This window comes from Colossoma macropomum, unplaced genomic scaffold (genome assembly GCF_904425465.1).
Source record: "Colossoma macropomum unplaced genomic scaffold, Colossoma_macropomum, whole genome shotgun sequence".
Lineage (NCBI taxonomy): Eukaryota > Metazoa > Chordata > Actinopteri > Characiformes > Serrasalmidae > Colossoma > Colossoma macropomum.
Window position 1 is genome coordinate 39,833,911 of NW_023494803.1, and position 21,519 is coordinate 39,855,429.

A 21,519-nucleotide genomic window follows, 5' to 3' on the forward strand; every position below is an offset into this window, starting at 1 on the left:
TAAAATGTTTACAGTCTAAAAAGTATCTGCTGACTTCAAATGGGTTAAAAAATAAAAAGCAAATAAAAGAAGCAGCAGCATACAAACAAATTTGCAGAAACCATTTGAAGAATTAAAAATATTAATATAAAAAGTATTAAAGTCTTGTTGAGCAGATGTTTCTGTAAACATCTCTATGTCTAAGTTTAAACACCCCTGATCAAATTCTGTTTTTTTTTAGGCACCATTTCTGTTTATTTGCTGAGTTTAACATATTGGAAAATAATAAAATATACAATATAAAGTTTGCACAGGCCACATTTATTGTTTTTTTTTCCAATAAGTTAGGTTCAGCAAATAAAGAGTAATTATGCATTAAAACGTGCAGAAGTAGTAGAGGATGTATTCATTTATTTTCACTTAGAAAATCAGTTAAACATAGAAATTTGACCGGGGCGCACAAACATTTTCATATGACTGTGTAAATTACATAAATATGTGGCTGTGCGGAAGTGTTTATTTGATGCTGTTCCTGTGTTTGTGTGCTGTAGCCTCCCTGCGTTCTGAGCTGAACCACCTGCATGCCACAGCTATAGAGCACCTGCGACAGGTACACCTGCAGGAGAACACGGCGGCCAAGCGAGAGCTGGACAACACTATGGAGCGCTGCGAACAGCACGTGAGTAACTATGGGTCATTTTAGTCAAACTTGTTGTTTGAATTGTAGGAATAATTAAAGAAATTGACGTTTGAAATGTAATACATTAAAACAAATCAAGACAAAGAAGACTTAATGAACAAAAAAAACATTTAAAAAATAAATAATAGCTTAAATAAGATAGATTGAACAGCAATAAGAAAGGAATGAAAACACATAAATAGTATATAAAAACAACTAAGATAAAAGATGTTAAAAATAGTAAAATAAAATAAAACAGTAAAAGAACTAACATCAAATAAAACAGTTGCAGGCTGAGTGGAGATGGTTAGAGATGGTAAAAGCTGAATTTCCCAGTTCTGTAAACCTCTAGGAACCTGCCAGGTGATCCAGTCACTAGAGCAAGTCTGATAAACACCATTATTTACAGGCAGCGTAGATGTGATATAAGATCACATATATAAGGACTGTTATGGACTGTCATAGAAAAGTCACGGTAAAACAGGTGCTAATTGTGTGTCTGTTACAAACTGTACAGGCCTGTGATTTACCTGGAATTGGCATAAAATGTGATTACAACACTGCTAGCTTGGCGCTAACAACACTGTAAGTTCCTATACGGATGCTAACGGAAATTAGCACTGTTCTAGTAACTAAACAGACAGTGAAAGGCTGTTTATAAAACAGATTACAAGGTTTCTGCGTTAAACATTGCTTTGTAATGACACAACAGGTAGATCTTTGATTGATTTTACAGCTCTACCTGGTTCACAGCATAAACAAAACCGAAGAGTTCATGAAATGACTGGACGCTTTACATGCCGTCCTATTAGTAGTTGCACTTTCTCTCCACAGGTTCAAACACATACAGTAAAAGCTTAAGTTTGCTGAAATAAGTTCTGTATTAAGTCGGGAAAATCTGTCGATTGTCTCTACATGTCGTAGCAGTTTCTCCAGGTTTTAGGACACAATTCTACTTCATGAGTTATGAATATATATATATGAATATATATCCATCCATCATCTAAACCGCTTATCCTTCTGGGTCGCGATGGGGTGCTGGAGCCTATCCCAGCTGTCATTGGGCGGAAGGCAGGATACACCCTGGACAGGTCACCAGTCCATCACAGGGCAGACAGACAGACATACACATTCACATTCACACACTCACTCACACCTAGGGGCGATTTAGCACGTCCAATTGGCCTGACTGCATGTTTTTGGACTGTGGGAGGAAACCAGAGTACCCGGAGGAAACCCACGCAGACACGGGGAGAACATGCAACTCCACACAGAAACGACCCTGGTCACCCGGCCGGGACAGCGCTACCCACTGCGCCACCGTGCCGCCCTATGAATATATATGAATGATATAATAATTTAACATTATATTAGAACTGACTATTAAAACTTACTCATCACTGCACTGTACAAAGGCATCCATTGAAAATGTGCATGATATCATGCGCCATTGAAGTATTTGCTGCTGGAGAGCATCTTTAAAGTGACGAGTGCATGTGGCGTTCCGTAACCGGGACTGAGAGACGCTAAACTACTACAGTCACAGAAGTACTGTATTGATGATTTTTTTGTTTGATAACACTTCTGCATTGTAATTTCCCTGTTTAATACTGTATTTGTGGGTCCCTCACATTCCTTGAAGACATAACAGACATGATTTATTCATTGTTTGGCAGGATATCTGAGTGCTGGTCGGGGGGAATCAGTTAAAAGCGTACACTCGGGGGTAGGAATACATTAAAAACTGCTGACGAGTGACGCGTTGCAACTTTAAACAGTTTCTCTGACCCTGAACAAGATTTCATACTTCAAATACCTGCTATCAGCACTGTGTTCCATATGCAGGGACAGCAGTAAATCTCAGTGCAGTTTTTAAAGTGTCTTTCTGTCTTCGTTCTTAGTTGGGTTTTGAGTTTAGTAGATCGGCACCATGGAGGGGTGCTAAACATTTGCTCTTGTGTTTGTCTTGCGTAATGAATAAAGAGTACAGTTTGAAGAGCCAATATTGTACAGTTTTTTGCAGTGGTTTTAGTTGTGATTCATTTTTACATGGAATTTATTCCAACCTCTCTTTATTGCTAACAATGAAATGGGCTCATACCCTACATTTTTTACATTCTGTTTTTTTTTCTCCTCCTCTTATAACATTTTTAAGGTTTATATACCAAAATCATTTTTATGATCATTTTTCAGCCTCTTTATAGCCCTTAGAATTAAACAGGCTGTTTTTGTTACTGTGCCTTTAAGGCTGATTTATGTAGATGCACTCTGTTCTGATTGTCTGACCTCTGCTTTGATAAATAAGCAGTCTGGCTGAAACACTTCTTGTAGCTTTGCTGTAAATGGGCGGGCTAAACTGCTAAAGGCTGAATAGGCAAATATATGTAAATGATTCGATTTCTGGTTTGACATCACAAAAAGAAAAACAGGCTGTTTTTGCTCATAACTATATATGGACTGTGGAGTAAACAGTATGTTTTGAAAACAACAATGTTTACATATTACATCAAACTATTTTACATTTGAAAAAGTGAGAAAAGCAAGTTTTGTATGTAAATGAGGTCTCTTCTGATTGGCCACCCTGTATTGTACCTTGTTGAGAAAGCAGCCTGGGCTGAAACTGTTATAAGCTGAATGGGCGGGGCTAAACTGTTGTAGGCTGGATGGGCGGGGCTAAACTGCTGCCGTCTGAATGGTGTGGCTAAACTGCTGTCAGGGGAATGGGTGGAGCTAAACTGCTGTTGGGTGAATGTGTGGGGCTGAACTGATGTAGGCTGTTTGGGTGGGGCTGAACTGATGTAGGCTGTTTGGGTGGGGCTGAACTGATGTAGGCTGTTTGGGTGGGGCTGAACTGCTGTAGGCTGAATGGATGTGGGCTGAACTGATGTGAGGCTGCTTGTGCTGTGGGGCTGAAACTGCTGTAGGCTGAATGGGTGGGGCTAAACTGCTGTAGGCTGAATGGGTGGGGCTAAACTGCTGTTGGGTGAATGGGTGGGGCTGAACTGCTGTAGGCTGAATGGGTGGGGCTAAACTGCTGTAGGCTGAATGGGTGTGGCTAAACTGCTGTGGGCTGAATGGGTGGGGCTAAACTGCTGTAGGCTGAATGTGTGGGGCTGAACTGCTGTAGGCTGAATGGGTGGGGCTAAACTGCTGTAGGCTGAATGTGTGGGGCTGAACTGCTGTAGGCTGAATGGGTGGGGCTGAACTGCTGGAGGCTGAATGGGTGGGGCTAAACTGAATGGGTGGGGCTAAACTGCTGTAGGCTAAATGGGTGGGGCTAAACTGAATGGGTGTGGCTAAACTGCTGTAGGCTGAATGGGTGGGGCTGAACTGCTGTAGGCTGAATGGGTGGGGCTAAACTGCTGTTGGCTGAATGGGTGGGGCTAAACTGCTGTAGGCTGAATGGGTGGGGCTAAACTGAATGGGTGGGGCTGAACTGCTGTAGGCTGAATGGGTGGGGCTAAACTGAATGGGTGTGGCTGAACTGCTGTAGGCTGAATGGGCGTAACAACTGCTGCTAGAGGATGTGTTGACTTACTTTCACTTAGAAAATCAACGAAACATGTCATTCGATAGGGGGTGTTTAAACTTACGCATACAACTGTACATCAGCTCTCACTTCTCTGTGATATGTGCCGTTAAAGCATTTACAGAAGTGCTGTTCAGCAGTGAGCGTGGAAGAAGTGAAGACCTGCAGGCTGGCTTTATTTCATCTGTGCTCTGGAGACAGAGACAGATTTGAAGATAGAGAAGGAGACAGAGATGGAGAGATATGAGTCTTCCTGGCTGAATTTATTAAGAACCAAAGCGACGACACGTATCTGCTTTCTCCTGGTGCAAAGAGTGGAAGGTCTGAGCAGAGCAGGAGCTCAGACAGAGATGAATTCACTGCAGGTTGAGTCGCACTTTACAGGAAAGTGAACGATCAAGATGATGAATAAAGGATAGGAGAGAGTTCTGCTCAAGCTTTTACACCACCGTTTCCTCAGTGGCCTCCTAATCTCTCTCTCTCTCTCTCTCTCTCTCTCTCTCTCTCTCTAATATCACTTTCCCATTTCTTACTCACTTTCACTCGCTCTCTCTTCCCTTCTCTCATGTACAGCTCACTTCGGTTAATAATACAGCACAATGGTATTCCTTTTAATGTGACCTAGTTAAATATTTTGTAAGCCCCTGGGCTTGGCAGAAACTCTACCACTGCCTTTTGTAAGCAGATTCTGAAACATTTCAGTTAAATCGGAAGGATTTGCACTGCACTGAGCATTTCAGTTCAAATCTAAGCTCACTTTGGACACTCAGTCTTTCATCTCTGGAAGCAATGTGAACAGCATTTGGACGTTTCCTTCAACCCTTTAAACTCTGTATGTGTGTCTGCAAATCCAGTTTCTCACTTTCAGAACTATGAACCTTTACCGTTACAGTTAGGCCTTCAGTTCGGACCATAAATGTCAAAAATGAGAAAAAACACCTACGATAATGTCAGCGCCTCTGTGAGATTCTAGTGGTATGTTAGCGCTAAGATTAAACACAGACATTTAAAGCGTGTAAAAACATTCCATATGTTTTATCTGAAGCTTCTAATAGACATTAACACATATCAGAGCTTGTATGTATCAGTTTTACAGGAAAGAGTCCTGACATAGAACTGCCGCCGCTGTTTTCCATTCCTAACAACAAACCAGTGCCTGCTTAGACTACAGCTCGTATTCACAGTCAGTGATGTATCTAGAACTTCCAGAAGGGCAGTTTTTGTTCCAGTTGGTTTCATTGTAATTGGTTGATTCCTCTGTCACTTTCCCAGTTATGTTGGTAGTTAATCTAATGTGTAAGGCCTTCAGTCCAACTCCTGAAGTCCTAACCAATGTGAGAGCTCTCTTGGCTGCATCCACCTACACCCAAAAAGTAGATCTGAGTAATTCATAAATGTTAATAATTTATCTTAATATTTAAATTGTTTTTATTACTAAATAAGATGTAAGGGTGAGTGAAATGAACTTAAGGGTATATTATAGTATTTTTAACTATCAGTTATATCTTAATGTACCAAAATCTAATTAATTAACAAAATTAATCATATCTTATAAAACCCTCAGAGTTAATACAGTTTATAACTTTTCTAAAACAAAACCTGGTGAGACAGTAACACTGTAGTACGCTCTCAGAAATAAAGGTACTAAACTGTCACTGGGGCAGAACTCTCAAGGGTCCATCTCAGTACCTTTAGTCAGGGAACATAACTGAACCATAATCCACTGAAATGATATGTTCTAAGCTGTACTGACTCCACACACCCCGTCTCGTCTCCAGGCTTTTATTTTACTGTTCTGTTTTAAAACATTCGGTTATGAAAAGGTACAAATACGAACTTTTCACCAGGAAAAACTTAGTTAAGGTTCACAATCAGACCTTAAAACCACTGTTGTACCTTTGAGGGAACATTTACACTGTTTGTACCTTGATGAATCAGAAATGTATCTGCTTTCTAACAGTGTAACTTGAAGGGTTTTCAGGAGGTGAAAAGGCTGCCGGCGTTTCCACCTTTAGCTAACATCATTTGCACAGTATTATTTGTTGTTTTTGTTTTGCGTCAACACTGTAAACAGTTTTAAATTACGAGCTGTGCATGTTGTTGACTTTACAAACATTGCTTCAAGTTTATTTGTCTTGAAGGTGAGTCTGTTTGTGCTTTGTTGCTTTTGGACTTGACAGTGTCCACAATATGGTGAAATCCAAATCATGAGACAGCAGTCACTTTTATACCGGTACACGTCCCAAGCCTGTAGTTTAAGAGGGTAATGTGCGGACACTAAACAGCGTGCGTGTGTTTTAGGAGCAGGACCTGCTGGGTCGTATCTCAGATCTGCATCAGGAGGTGAACTGCAGGAAGAACCGAATCGCCGACCTGGACCACGAGATCCACTCGCTAAACGAAACCATCAGCACACTGACCAAGGAGCTGGAGCTGAAGGGCAAAGAGGTGCTGCGCATCCGCAGTGAGGCCAACCTGCAGATCAGGTCAGCACAAAGACACTGCCGGGAGTTTCACACACAGCTTACACTGACCTAGAATTTTCCTCCCCATTCACACTGCTCTAGAATGTTCTCCCAATTCAGCCTGTTTTACAATGTTCCCCATTCACATTGTTCTAGAATGTTTTCCATCATTCACAAAATTCACAAAATTATGAAATTACATTTAAACAGTATGATGATAATAATAACTAAGCCTTATTAGAACATTATGGAACATTGAGAAAAGGAGATAACATTCTAGAACAGTGTGATTGGGGCGAACAGTATGAATTGGCAAGAGCATTCTAGAGTACTGTGAGTGAGGAGGATGCTTCTAGAAGAGTGAGAATGAGAGAGAACATTCTAGAACAGTGGGAATTGGTGAGAACATTCTAGAACTTGGCCAATAGGGAGAAGCATTCTAGAACAGTGTGAGTATAGAAGAACATTCTGGAACAGAGAGAACAGGAACATTCTAGAATCATATAAACAGGGAGAAAATTCTAGAGCAGACTGAATGGGGAGGAACATTCTAGAACAGTGTACGTAAGGAAGAACATTCTGGAGCATTGAGAAAAGGAGTTAACATTCTAGAACAATGTGAATGGGAAGAACAGTGAAATGGCAAGAGCATTCTAGAATACTGTAAGTGAGGAGGATGCTTCTAGAACAGTGAGAACAGGAAAGAATACTCTAGAACAGTGGGAGTTGGTGAGAACCCTCTAGAACTGGGTTAATAGGGAGAAATATTGTAAAACAGTGTGATTATAGAAGAACATTCTGGAACAGTAAGAATAGGAGCTAACGTTCTAAAATCACATGAACGGGGGAACATTCTAGAGCAGAGTGAATAGGGAGGAACATTCTAGAACGGTGAACATTAGGAAGACAATAGGAGATAGCATTTTAGAACAATGTGAATGGGGAGAACGTAGTGAATTGGCAAGAGCTTTAGTATACTGTGAGTGAGGAGGATGCTTCTAGAACAGTAGAGAACAGGAAGGAATATTCTAGAACAGTGTGAGTAATGACATTACATGTCATGTCTGGTTATAAATGTCTAAAATAAGTCGCATCTACAGAACTGCTGTCTGTCAGTTCACCGGAATAATTGTGTTGATGTATCAGACTTTATTAGTGTCATATTTAGCCTGGGTTAATTGAATTTAGTTCAGCACAGCATGTAAAATGTTGAATAAATAAATATTGTATTTTTAGTTTTTCATAGTATGTTTTTAAATGTGGCACCATTGTTTTTTTTTTAGTCTGTTTAAACTTATCAAACTTCAAAAAAAACAAAATTGTGTATTTATGTATATATGTATAGTGAAAATGCGTGTTTTTGCCATATTTCCAACCCCTAATTCACAGCACTATTGTTTTTTCCGTATGTTTACTGGGTTGGCATGCTCTAGCCTTGAGGGTTAAAGCCGGACTCACAAAATATTTATGCCATACAGCCTCAGTGTGGTAGTTTATTTAGTTTAATGGCCATTTGTTTCATAAGAGAAAGCATCTCCAGCCGCTCAGTCGTAGAGGTTAATTTAGCCGGCACCAGGAGACCAGGCGAAGAGATATTTCCTGGCGAAAGAAGCCATGGCCCTTAGGCAGAGTGAGTCAGTATCTCTCTCTGCAGCCTCCTTCACACACAGGACTCCCTCTCTGCTCATAAGAATAAACCACACAACATCCTCTCAGCCAGCGGAGGTGTAGCACACAGACAAATAAACACATTTTCTTCAGCTTTTCTTCAATGAGGAGGCGTCTCTGAGCGCTGAAGGAAGAAATACACTGTAAGAAATAAGAATAAAGGCCCAGTAATTGTTGAAAGGAAATGTTCAAAAACATTCACTGTTTGGACCACTGAGCAAAACTGTTGACCGCTGTCAAGGTTTTGTACATGTGTTAGAGCAGTGTGTTTGACTGAGGCCTTCTAGAACCAGAGCTGGACTGACCTATTCGTTTTTTCATAGCTACTGAAACTTTACTGCACAGTATTAAAAAAATCCCTGTAGAACAGACTCAGATTATATCACAATACCTACATTTAGAGTCGGTTATTCATCCAGCCTAATGAGGAACTGTAGAACGGACTCAGTTTATATCACAATACCTACATTTAGAGTCGGTTATTCATCCAGCCTAATGAGAAACTGTAGAACGGACTCAGTTTATATCACAATACCTACATTTAGAGTCGGTTATTCATTCAGCCTAATGAGAAACTGTAGAACAGACTCAGTTTATATCACAATACCTACATTTAGAGTCGGTCATTCATTCAACCTAATGAGAAACTGTAGAACAGACTCAGTTTATATCACAATACCTACATTTAGAGTCGGTTATTCATTCAGCCTAATGAGAAACTGTAGAACGGACTGAGTTTATATCACAATACCTACATTTAGAGTCGGTTATTCATTCAGCCTAATGAGAAACTGTAGAACGGACTCAGTTTATATCACAATATCTACATTTAGAGCCAGTTATTCATTCAACCTAATGAGAAACTGTAGAACAGACTCAGTTTATATCACAATACCTACATTTAGAGTAAAATGTTTGCCTAGTGGCAAATTAGTCATTGTTGTTTTAAACCTACCTAGTTTCAATTAGCCACAGCAACACAGTGCAAACTCAGTGTTATGTAGCTAATCTAAAGAAAGTGTGCTACAACTTCCTCATTAGGTAGAATGGTGATACACTGGTGGTGATAGGAACCAGGGGTCACCATGACTACAACACAAATATAGACATTTTATTTACTAAAACTATATCTCAGACATCAGGCAGCATATTTATATCCATTTCATATAATAGCGTTCTATGAAGGAGCTTTTAGAGGCTTTAAATGCTTCTTCTTTCTGGTTCCTGTCACCATCATTGAAGAGAAAACCATCATCAAACCACTCTTAATGACTTTGTTTACATCTTAGGAATTGAATTATGCAACATTCTGAATAGTCGGTGGAATTCCCCTTTAAGGCCCAGAGACAACCACCAACTAGACAACCTCCTTACAGCAGAAAATTGCCCACCCATTACCATAATCAGAGAGAAAAAATAATGTTAAACAACCTGTACGGTTGCCTTGAAATTAGTAAAGGCTAATAAACCAGAACTCTGTTTTACAGCATTAGGCATGGATGTCTATGGTGAATGATTGAAGATCATTTTACAGTACTGAACCATCTTTTCTTTACCACGGTCAACTACTACAACTCACTAGCTATCAAGTAACCTATAGGAACTAGTACAGTTCACATAAGTTCTCTCTATCAAAAGCAACAGTGGAGCAAGCTAATTCTTTGTTTATTGGTAAAAAGTGTGGTTCCATGCTTTTTTTTGCAACCAACAGCTGTGTAAACATGATGAGAGCGTCCACTGAGCACTTTCTCAGTCTCATTTAATTATTAAAGGTGGAAAATAGTCATACATAAGAATACAACAACCTTTTTTTAACTGGCTTCTGGGAACTTTTTTTAATGATCAGAAATATCAAGGGTTTAGACCTCCTGGGCCTGCCCATAGACACGCTCCTGCCTCACGGTCTGAACAGTGATGTTTGTGTTAAATGTGTTTCCAGGGCTCATGAACAGGATCTGTCCAAGAGGCACGAGAGGGAGTTGGCGGAGTTGAACATGTCCCATAACAGAGAAACTCAGATCATGTTTTCAGATTTCAACAAAGCTCAGGAGCTTCTGAAGGACAAGATCTCTGCTCTCCAGATCCTGTGAGTTCCTCTTTTTCTGCATCTGTGATTACGCTGGGAAAAAAAAGGAATGTATTGAATTTAGTTGAATCGAATGTGTACATAAATGTATGTTTTTAAAGGGCCCATATCGTGTTAAAATGAATAGCCATTACCTTTTAAAAGAAAACATTTGATGTCTAAATAATTTAAATAGATGGACTGTCTATAATGTGAATGTACTATTCGCTCCCCAGTCAATATGTTAGATTTATCATGGCTGTGATGTGATTCTAAGGTAAAATGTTTTTCCCTGTACAAAATAAAAAAAATAAAATGCAAGAAAATGTAGAATGTGAGCTTTTTAATGTCAGAAATCAAAACATGTACATCATATATATATGTATATATATATATATATATATATATACATGAAATAAAATCTGTAATGTATGTATATGGACAAAAGTATTGGGACACCCCGCTTAATCATTGAATTTAGGTATATCGTTCAGTCTTACTGCCACAGGTGTATAAAAGCAAGCACCTAGCCATGCAGTCTGCCTTTACACACATTAGTGAAAGAATGGGTTGTTCTAAAGAGCTCACTCAATTCAGGCGTGGTGCTGTAATAAGATGCCATCATTGCAACAAGTCAGTTCGTGAAATTTCTTCCCTCCTAGATATTCTGTGATCAGCTGTGAGTGGTATTATTGAAAAGTGGAATCGTTTAGGAACCACAGCAACTCAGCCACGAAGTGTCAGACCATATAAAATTACAGAGCGGGTTGCCGAGTGCTGAGGAGCATAGAGCATAAAAGTCACCAACACTCTTCTGATCAAAAACTGCAGAATTTCAAACCTCCTCTGCATTAACATCAGCACAAAAACTGCACCGGGAGCTTCATGGCAGGGTTTTCATGGCCAAGCAGCTGCATGCAAGCCTTACATCACCAAGCACAATGCCAAGCGTCGGATGGAGTGGAGTAAAGCGCCGCCACTGGACTCTGGAGCAGTGGAAACGTATTCTGTGGAGTGATTAATCACACTTCTCTATCTGTCAGTCTGATGGACGAGTCTGGGTTTGGCGAATGCCAGGAGAACGTTACCTGCCTGACTGCACTGTGCCAGCTGTAAAGTGTGGTGGAGGAGGGATGATGATATGGGGTTGCTTTTCAGAGGCTGGTCTAGAACCCTTAGATCCAGTAAAGGGAAATCTTAATGCTTCAGTACCAAGACATTTAGGACAATTCTATGCTTCCAACTTTGTGGGAACAGTTTGGGGAAGAACCTTTTCTGTTCCAGCATGACAGAGCCCCAGTGCAGAAGAACTTGACTGGCCCTCACAGAATCCTGACCTCAACCCCATCCAACACCTCACAAATGCTCTTCTGGATGAATGGACACAAATTCTCACAGACTCTCTCCAAAATCTTGTAGAAAGCTTCCCAGAAAAGTGGAAGCTGTTATAGCTACAAAGGGGGACTCTCTCCATATTAATGTCTATGGATTTACAATAGGATTCATAAAAGCTCTTGTAGGTGTAATGTGTGTGTATACATATATGTATATATATATATATATATATATATACATATATATATATATATATATATTAATGATTGTATGGTTCTGCTGTTTGGTTTACACTGTTTTGTAACATTTGCATGTGTTTATTTACACAGGCTGGAGGGCACAGAGGAGAAGTTTAGGAACAGAGAGAGTCGGCCTGAGGACCTGCAGACCATCGCTGAGCTCCGAGAGATGGTGGCGGAGAGAGAGACTCTGGTCAAAAAGCTGGTGGTGAGTATTATGAGGAGACTGAACTTTATTGTTTGTTGGCACAGAAATACATCTTGCACCACAAGGTCCGGTAATCACCAGACATAAAAAACAGTGAACTTGATTCAAATATGTGCATCATTTCTGCATTAAGAAAATATATTACATCAACACTTTTTTCAGTTTACTTAACTTTTGCAGTAATTGTGTTGATGTAATATCATTGACTTAGGTGGGAATGACGTACACATTTGAATCGAGTATATACTGTGAACCTGCATTTACATTACAGTGAAGTGAATCACTTGTCAATACAGTTCATGCAGGATTAGCTGTCCAAAGTAAAAGCATCATCTTTGCAGAGATCTGTTTTCACTTTGATGTGACAGAGTCTGTTTCTGCTGATTATTGTCAAAATAAAACAAACTACACCACTGTGATTTACACCTGCTGGTGACATCCAGTATACATAATAATAACATGTGGCTATGATTTAGTAAGGTGTGGGAACCAGATAATTAAGTCATGGCTCTGACTTAGTAAGGCATGGGGATGAGGTCCTAATGCATGGCCATGACTGAGTAAGGCATGTGAATGAGAAGCCTAGAACAACTTAATTAGGCATGATCTCATTCTCATGCCTTACTAAGTTGTGGCCACACGTTATTTTTATTTATATGGGATGTCACCAGCAGGGCTCTGTGGTGATTCAATATTCTCCCACACAGATGAAAACCTTTAAAAGAGGCTGTAGCTTTACTCTGAGTGAGGTACATGACAAAATGCACCACATTTGAGCAGTCTGGCTCTCCAGTAGCCCTCCATGCAGGACTGCTGCCTGTCTGCACTGACATTAATAGAGGCTTTGCTCTGCTGTAATGTAACTGCAGTCTGAGATATAAATGATGTTGCATATAAGAGTATTCATTTCAGTGGAGCTCAGTGCTGCTACAAACCCTCTTAAACTCGTTTACACAGAGTGCGCCTCCTTCGTTCCAGGACGATAAGAAGTTCTACCAACTGGAACTGGTGAACCGAGAGACGAGCTTCAACAAAGTGTTCAACACCAGCCCCAACGTGGGGGTCATTAACCCCCTTATTAAGGTAATTACGTCACTCTACGCTTATCAGATACTGTGGAAAAATTCAGAGCAGTATTGCAAGTTTGCGGTTCTTAAATGAATCCTGAACTTAAATGAATATGATAAAATAATGTAAAAATAAACTGAATTAATACGTTATCAGCTACTGGAATACTGATGCATCTGTCCCTTAAATAATGGAATGGGTTGTTCTTTCTGCATGATGAGAATTTTTACTTTTGCCTCTTAGTTGTTTAAGCTCTTACTTTTCTGTGAAGTGTAAGGTTTGTCCGTGTGACCTCATTGTCGGTGTCTACTTTTATCCATGTTCCCGACATCAAACTCTTACTTACTTTGCTTTCCAAGCCATTCTTCGTCACTGCTCGTCCACAGTGGTGTGTGTTCATTGTTTCAATTCGCCAAAGCTGGAAGCTAAATTTAGTCAGCACTCCCGTCTACGCTAAAAAAAAACAAGAAAAACAACAAAACCCTTTTTGTTTGTGTCCTTTCAATGTAGCATAAGAGTAGAAAGGCTGCAAACAGATTCGTCAGCTCTCCAAACCTAAGTGTTGTGGCAGTGGAAGGGAGGGGGGCGGGGCCTACCTGCCTAGAGTCTGTCCAAAGCTCCCCCAGTCAGCATGCAGGGCACAAAGCTCCGCCCCAGGCCCAGCCCACGCGGAGGTGAGCCCCACCTCGTCATCCAGCGTCCGTCCTCCTCTATCACACGCACTTCCCACCATGGCAAGAGACGTGCTTTAACTCACTGACCTGTCTGCCATTGGTTTGATCACACTGTCTCTCAATCCAGCAGTTTAGTCGTGGAAAGACGTGTCAGTTTTTGTTTTTTTTGTTTTTTTTCTGTTCATTTTCTCTGGGTTTGGAATTTTTTGGTCAAAATTAGGAAGAAGTAGCTAAAACACAGTGTGTCCACAGTGATGTGTGGATGTGTGTGCTTGCCTCACTCTCTGATGCATCTTGTCGACCAATCAGTGCACACAAAAGAATGCTTTGTGTCCTGATTTTACCAAGCATGGACAGTTTCTTGCACATTATAGCTCTCCGTCTTTGTTCTTGTCATGTATGAGCAGAAAATTCAGGGAAATTCACAGAGTCTACAGCGCAGTGTGACCCCAGAGAGGGGCCACTGGCATTGACGTAAACACTGTGTGATCTTAAAATGGCATTGGAATGCAAAAAAGGCAAAGCATGCTGTGGACCACCTCCTGTGTCCACCGTTTTTTGGGGATTTGCATGTTTGAATAGGTGGATGTGAACATAAAGCAACACTGTGAGTCGTTTTCATCCGGCCATCCGTCTCCTCTTCACACCTTCCGTGTTTTTACTGTTTACATTGAAGCCGTTTGTGTAGAATTGCGTGTGCCCTCCTCTCCAAACACAAAGCCGGCACTGTTTAATGTGCTGTCTTAGTTGCCAGTTTATTAGGTCCACCTACCTTAGCTGCACTCATTGGCCATTTTATCAGAATGACTTAGGTTTTTCAGCAGATGTTTCTGAGGAGATTAGATATAAGATGTAAAAAATAAATCCACTAGCATTAGGAAGGAGAAAGTCTAAGGAAAAAAAATGGAGTTCAAAAATGATTAAGAGCTTCAGAGAAAACGAGACTCCTAACAACCACCTGGAAGAGCTGGTAGACCCCAAAACTGCCCCATCAGATAAACAGCACTTAAAGCTTTCATCTCTGAGAGGGAGGAGAAAATCAAGCTGCTTCAGATCTGAAAACATCCACAAGTGTGTCTGTCCATCCTTCCACTGTGAGAAGACGACGCTGTCAAGAAGAACCTCACTGAGAAAAGGAGACGGACACATCAAACAAAGAAGCTGAACAATGGACTGACCACCCCAGAGTCCAGACCTCAACACCACTGAATGTGTTTGATTACTTCAGAAATTGATCAACCAGCTTCTAAGACTAAACTTCGGAAGATATGTCTGCAGATTTAAGTGAATTAGCCCTTCATCACTGGCCAGTTTCTGACCACAGAGCTGCTCCTGTCTGGATATTTTTGTGTGGAGGTCCACTCGTAACCCAGCAGTGATGCTGACATGTGTTTCTGATAAAGTGGCCAATGACTATAGGAACAAGACTGGTGAATCTAATAAACTGAGAACCTGGTAAATGTCAGTTGAGTGTGTGACAGCATTTACACCTATTTGTTAGTGGTGGACACGGCCTTGTTACCTGGCTTGAGCTCCAAACCATTACATTATACTGGGCAGTTCTGGGAGTGCTGCATTTTTACTTCTTATGAAGGGAAAAACAAATGTAACTCAGAATAATGGAGTCCTTTGTGGCAGCTCAGCACCTTAAAGCGATAATTCAACCAAAAATCACATTTACGGTTCCCCCTCACCCCAAATATAGTCAGTCAGCCAAGACATGTTTGGTGTCTGACGGCAACGCAAGTTTATCTATACTGCACCTGTGATACACTGCTGTCATTCAAAGTGCTGTACAAATGAGAAAATACAGTCATTTAAAAAGTAAAATAGAAGATTAGAAATTAAAACATGATCAAAACAATAGATTTAAAAGAGAGCATCATTAAATTAAAAATAAAATTAAAAATTACAAATTAAATTAGGGTAATGAAGTGCTCTTACAGTTGTCTGAAGTTTGCTTCGTTAGTTTTGCACTAAAGCTGAGGCTGATGTAGCCAATAAGCAGTGGAAGTTCAAGTAGACCATTTGTCCTGATGCGTCTCGCCTCAAACTGTGTGGTGGTGTTCAGTATTTCTAATAGACTTGATTATGTGGTTTCTAACACTGAATGACACTGTTATCTATAAACATGGACTAAAGTGTGTCACGTAACTTAAAACAGAAGCAGTAGACTGTTTTTTGTTCATACTTTGTTCATGTTTGTCCGTGTTACAGTTGTCTGTGAATGTTTAAACACCAGTATGTTAAATTCAGTACTCATTCAGTATTCATTTACAATAATTATGCAGTAAAATGTGCAGAGGTGTGTTCTTTGTAGAAAATCAATAAAACATGGAATTCGACCAACTTTCTGAAAATAACTGTATAAACCTGAAACTGAAAGCTACGTTAATCTTTCAGAAACATTTGTAGTCACTGATAAAATGGACTCTGATCTTAGTTTTAGCAGTCAACACAGTTACTAAATCAGCTTTTTATCACCTTAAGAACATCAACAAGATCAGAGATGTTCTGACTAAAGCAGACCTGGAGAACCTCATCCACACCTTTCTAGCAGGATTGATCACTGTAATGGTCGCCTAACTGGATTCACAAAAAAGACAATTCTTAAATCCTTACAGTGGGTACCACTGTAGTACCAGTTCCAGAATAGACTTTAAGACACTATTACTGGTCTATAAATCGCTCAGTGGTGCAGGACCAGCAAATTTATTTCATATGTTGCAGCGATATGAGTCGAGCAGAACTCTCAGATCATTAGGAACTGGTCAGTTAGTCCTGCTGAAGGTGAAGACTAAACATGGAGAAGCAGCGTTTGGCTACTACGCTGCTCTTAAATGAACCAGTTTACAGAGAGCATTAGAAGAGCCCCGACACTGGACACTTTAAATCCAGGCTCAAAACGTTCCTGTTTGAGCAGCTTTCAGCTCTGTAACGGCACTTTTTAATCCTAATTTAACTTTTGATTTTTTAACTATCCTAATTTAATTTGTAATTAGATTTTAAATTTAATGATTTTCTCTTAAATCTATTGTTTTAATCATGTTTTTAATTTCTATTCTCGTTTACTTTGCTTTTTGTATTTTCTGTATTTTCCAACTGTATTTTGTCATTTGTAAAACACTTTGAATGACAGCAGTGTATGAAAGTGTTATATAAATAAACTTGCCTTGCCTAAAATGTAACACAATATCATAAACTGTAGTGTTTGGCTCCAATAATGCACAAATAAGTGCTTTTTCAGATTGTCCTGGCTACTATGCATGCACATATCTGCACAAAAATGAGGGGCTTTTCCCGCTTACACCTTTATCAAAGGCCCAGTCCCATTTTTATAATTTTTACCTCTACCCCTTGATTTTAAGGGTCAACTTGCCTCTTGGAACTGAGTTGCAGGGGTGGTGGTTGAAATCTTCCCTCTGAAATGGGACCCTCAAATAAAAAGAGCATCACTTCATTAACAGCTACCAGCGCTGCTCTGTAGGCGACCCTGCCAGTCTGCAGTGACAGCAGAGGAGGGTAAAGTTCAGCTCCTCACTGCTGGACTTTAGTTACATTTAGGGATCATATGCCTTCAAGGAGGGGGGCAATTATTTATTATCACCCACCCCTAATTCTTCAGTGATATGAAGCTGAAGTCAGATATTCACCAGATTCTTGTTTGAATTTCCCCGTTCCACCTTAAATGGTGCAGCGGTTACATTCTAGCGCTTCAGGCGTCAGAACTGCTGGACTATTTAAGGTGGAATGGGAAAGTTAGCTAGCCAGCTACCAAGACTATTAGCGTGTTTTTATGCTTGTTACGAAGAAAATGAGCATTATACACTGAAACGACAGTAAACTAAGACAATACAGCAGTTATCGTAATTTTTATCAGAGAAAATTCTCACATTTGTGGGTTTCTTTGGTCTCTTGTTCAGCCATCTCGCTGGCTTTTCTCATAACACTCTGTTTGGAGTCTCTGAAAAACCTCCGTTTGGAGGGTCATGTAGCCCCAACACTTCACCCTATCCCTCTATCTCAACAAGAATCGGGACACCCTACCCCTAGACAAGAATGCGTAAAACAGAGGGTTAAGGGCTAAGTGGTAGGGGCGAGGGGTGAAATGGGACTGGGCCTAACTCTTTATTGAAGAGTGTGATTTTCTGTAATCTCCACCTTTATAAATTCTCTGGTATTAGCTTCTAATACTTATTATCTACTTTCACCTTGTCGCTCTAGAGCAAAAGTAAAGAAACTTCAGACACCAAACATCTTGGCTGATCGACTACATTTGCAGTAATGAGAACGTTAATGATGTAAGTTTGATTTTTGGCCAAATTATCGCTTGAAAGATTGTCCTGTATCAACAAGTTAAACAGAATCTGTTTGTAACGAGTCTGTAAGCTGAACACTGCCTGCCTTCATTCACACTCGCTATAATGAGTATGTATTTTTGTGCTTGGCCCACTTTAAATGGAAGCAGCAGAAATAATCAGACGAAGGCTACGTTTACACAGCAGGTAAAAGTGGCCCAAATCCGATCTTTTTACTCAAATGTGACACAGATGAGTCATCTGTGTGTCAGTGTGAGCAGCGAAAAACGCACTGAATCTGACAATTTCAATTCCGATTTGAGACGCTTTCATATGTGGTACTGAAATCCGATACGTATCCGATCTGCGGCAGTGCGACTCAGTCTGAACAGCCAGATCGGAATTAATGCGACTTTTACATCAATCCAACTCGACATTCGTCATAATTTCACGCTGCTGAGACTCAAAAACGTTTAGTCTGATACCAAAAAATTAGGAGACTCATCAAACCGCTCCGTGTTTGAAGAGGTTTCGAATGAACCGGCCGAATGCGGCCGGAGGAGACCGAGGCTGCAGCGTCAGAGAACAGTTTAAAGAATCCGAGGACGCGAACCAAAGAAGTGGCCGTGGCCGAATAACGAGCCCTTTTTACGGTGAACTCAAACACACTGTGGGTGATGAGTCCAGCTGTCAACCACTGGAACTTTATACTCGCTCCTGTGATGCTGGGAAGACGAAACCGAAAGCTGCGGGAGCGACAGGCGTTCACTGGCCGTCATGACTGTTTACCTCTGAATGAGCCGCCATGTGAAGCTCTGTTCTTTTGCGCATGCGGGTCGGTTTAGGAGCTGATCTGTTCCGACTGATGTCGCATACAGATCACATTTAAAAGATAATGTGAACAGCCAAACAAAAAAATCGGATTTGGTGAGAAAATCAGATTTGGGCCACTTTTACCTGCTGTGTGAACGCAGCCTAAGAGAAATATATCACTCGTATTGCTGTGTTTTTGGCCTCTTTCTCCTGTGCTGTCGTTTGCTGTAGTGTAACTGTTGCTGGTTGACTCGTGTGTGTGTCCCTGCAGCCCTCGTGAGGAGGACGAGTCGACGGAAGCAGCAGCAGATGAGCGGCCGCAGGAGCTGACCTCTCAGTACTTCTCCTTCTGACTCTGTCCAACTCACCGAGCTGAAGAGCATGTGAAACGTAGAGGTTTCAATACTCCATTAGTCTGTGTTCAATACTTCACTGTGAATTTCACTTCAGGATTTTATTTTTTATTTATTTATGTGTTTATTTATTGATTGATTGATTTATTTTGGCCAATAAGATACTTTTGACTTGGGCATTTATGCAATAGAAGAGAAGATCCGCATCTGATTTATGTTCGCAGACACCAACTCTTTTTTCTTGATGGACCGAAACTGTTGGAATACCAGTGTCTTGCCAGTTTTAAAAATAAATTGCACAGTGTTTATATTTATATTATATTGTCTTGTTACAAACAATAAACCATCGGTTGTAAAATGATGTTTGTATCTTACCCTTCAAAAATCAACTTAAATATTAATTGTTAACCAAAAAAGTGTCCATCTTTGGATTTAATGTGTTGAATTGCATAGTTAGTTTCAGCCGTAACAGAGTATATTTAGAGAAAAACTAGTGATATTCCACATGCAGATTTTTTGAAGGTGAGTATGTTGCAGTATATTCTTATATTTCGCTGCTGTTGGATCAAAAACATTTTTGTCGTTTTGTGCTTTTTTACAGAATTTTAAAATGCTAGCTGATCTTTTACAATGTGCCAAAATTTCATGATGAACGGACCAACAGAAATGCTCCAGAAATGCTTGGAAAAAAGTCTGGTTCCATTAACTTCCATTCAAAGTTAAGTATGTTTTTTCCTTCTCCTGTAAAGTTACCATTTTGGAGATATGAGGTTTTGTTCCGACAGCAGCGATTTACTTTTTTAATACGAAAGTTTACATACACCAGGTCAAATTACGTGTTTTGTTGATTTTCTAAGTGGATATAAGCTAACACGTCCTCTACGGGAACACACTTGGCAATTTTGGCAAATTTATTGTACAATTTATATATAATATATATAATTTATATATAGTATAAAATGTGTCATAACTTCTGCACAGACCACATTTTGCTTTTTTCCAATGTTAAGTTCAGCAAATAAACAGTAATCGTGCATCAGACTGTGCAGAAGTGTGTCCTCTGTGGAGGATGTTTTCACAAAATCTACTTAAAACACATAATCTGACTGGGGCGCACAAACTTTTGCACACGACTATATATATTCTTGCATTATACAAACGACATACATGTTTTCATAGTGGAATCTAATTAGTGTGCTTGAATGTCAGCGTGCACTACACACATGTTCATAAGGACTTTATAAACTGCTTTTAAAAGGGCTTCAAACAGGTAAAGGGATAGTCCACCAATTTTTCCAAATTTCTGCATAGTTAAATCATTAAGATGTAAACAGAGTCATTCAGAGTGGTTTGGTGTGAAACGCTCTGTTCTACAGAAACTTACAGAGTCAGAGTTGTTCAGTGGTGGTGATAGGAACCAGACGTCCACCTCTAAAAGCTCCCTCACAGAAGGCTATTGCATTAAATGGTTATGAATTCACTGCCTGATGCCTGAGACAAAGCAAAATAGTTCCCAAACAAATTATTTTTTCAGATTAACCACTATTTTACGATTGACCAGGGCTGGAGCTAAAACTCTCCAGGCTGTGGTTTGGCACCACTGGCCTACAGTAAATATCACTCTTGGCTGAAATAACAGTGCCATCATAAAGTCATCAGTGACACTGTATAGTAAATATCAGTAAATATAATTGGCTGCAGTATTGGAGAAGTGACAAAAATATAATACATGAAAAATATACAGAGACAGTAGTGATTTTAAAATGTGGTGGATGTGCATACAGTAAATATCACTGTTGGCTGAAGTGTGGGGGGAATAAACAAAGATCAATCAGTGAAAAATTGATAGAAAAGATAATAGTGCCATCCTAAAATCAAAACATGGTCAGTGATCATGGACTTACAGCAGACATGCTTATGTTTTCTTTAGTATGGAGCAATTAAAAAAGCAAGAAATTAAAAATATACAAAAAAGATAAGATTGGCATTGTAAAAATCTAAATATAGCAGACCTACAGTGAATATCACTCTTACCTCCAGCACATGGAAAAATATATAGGAAAGATGCTAATGTCCAAACAATATTCAACCCCTTAGACTCATATTAGGCTTATTATTAAACAATATTGCCCAGTAACTTATATGA

General features: G+C 39.9%; 1 protein-coding gene across 1 annotated transcript in view; it reads left to right on the forward strand.

Annotated features, from left to right (window-relative positions):
- The window catches only part of zgc:85722 (uncharacterized protein LOC407982 homolog), a 61,023-nt gene extending 41,292 nt beyond the window's left edge, over positions 1–19,731 (forward strand). The window contains exons 13-18 of the mRNA XM_036593942.1: positions 531–658; positions 6,489–6,673; positions 10,260–10,406; positions 12,050–12,167; positions 13,146–13,250; positions 19,292–19,731. Of these exons, the coding sequence (XP_036449835.1) occupies positions 531–658; positions 6,489–6,673; positions 10,260–10,406; positions 12,050–12,167; positions 13,146–13,250; positions 19,292–19,300 (692 nt within the window). The 3' untranslated portion in view covers positions 19,301–19,731. The remainder of the gene's footprint in view (positions 1–530; positions 659–6,488; positions 6,674–10,259; positions 10,407–12,049; positions 12,168–13,145; positions 13,251–19,291) is intronic.
- Positions 19,732–21,519: the final 1,788 nt, after the last annotated feature.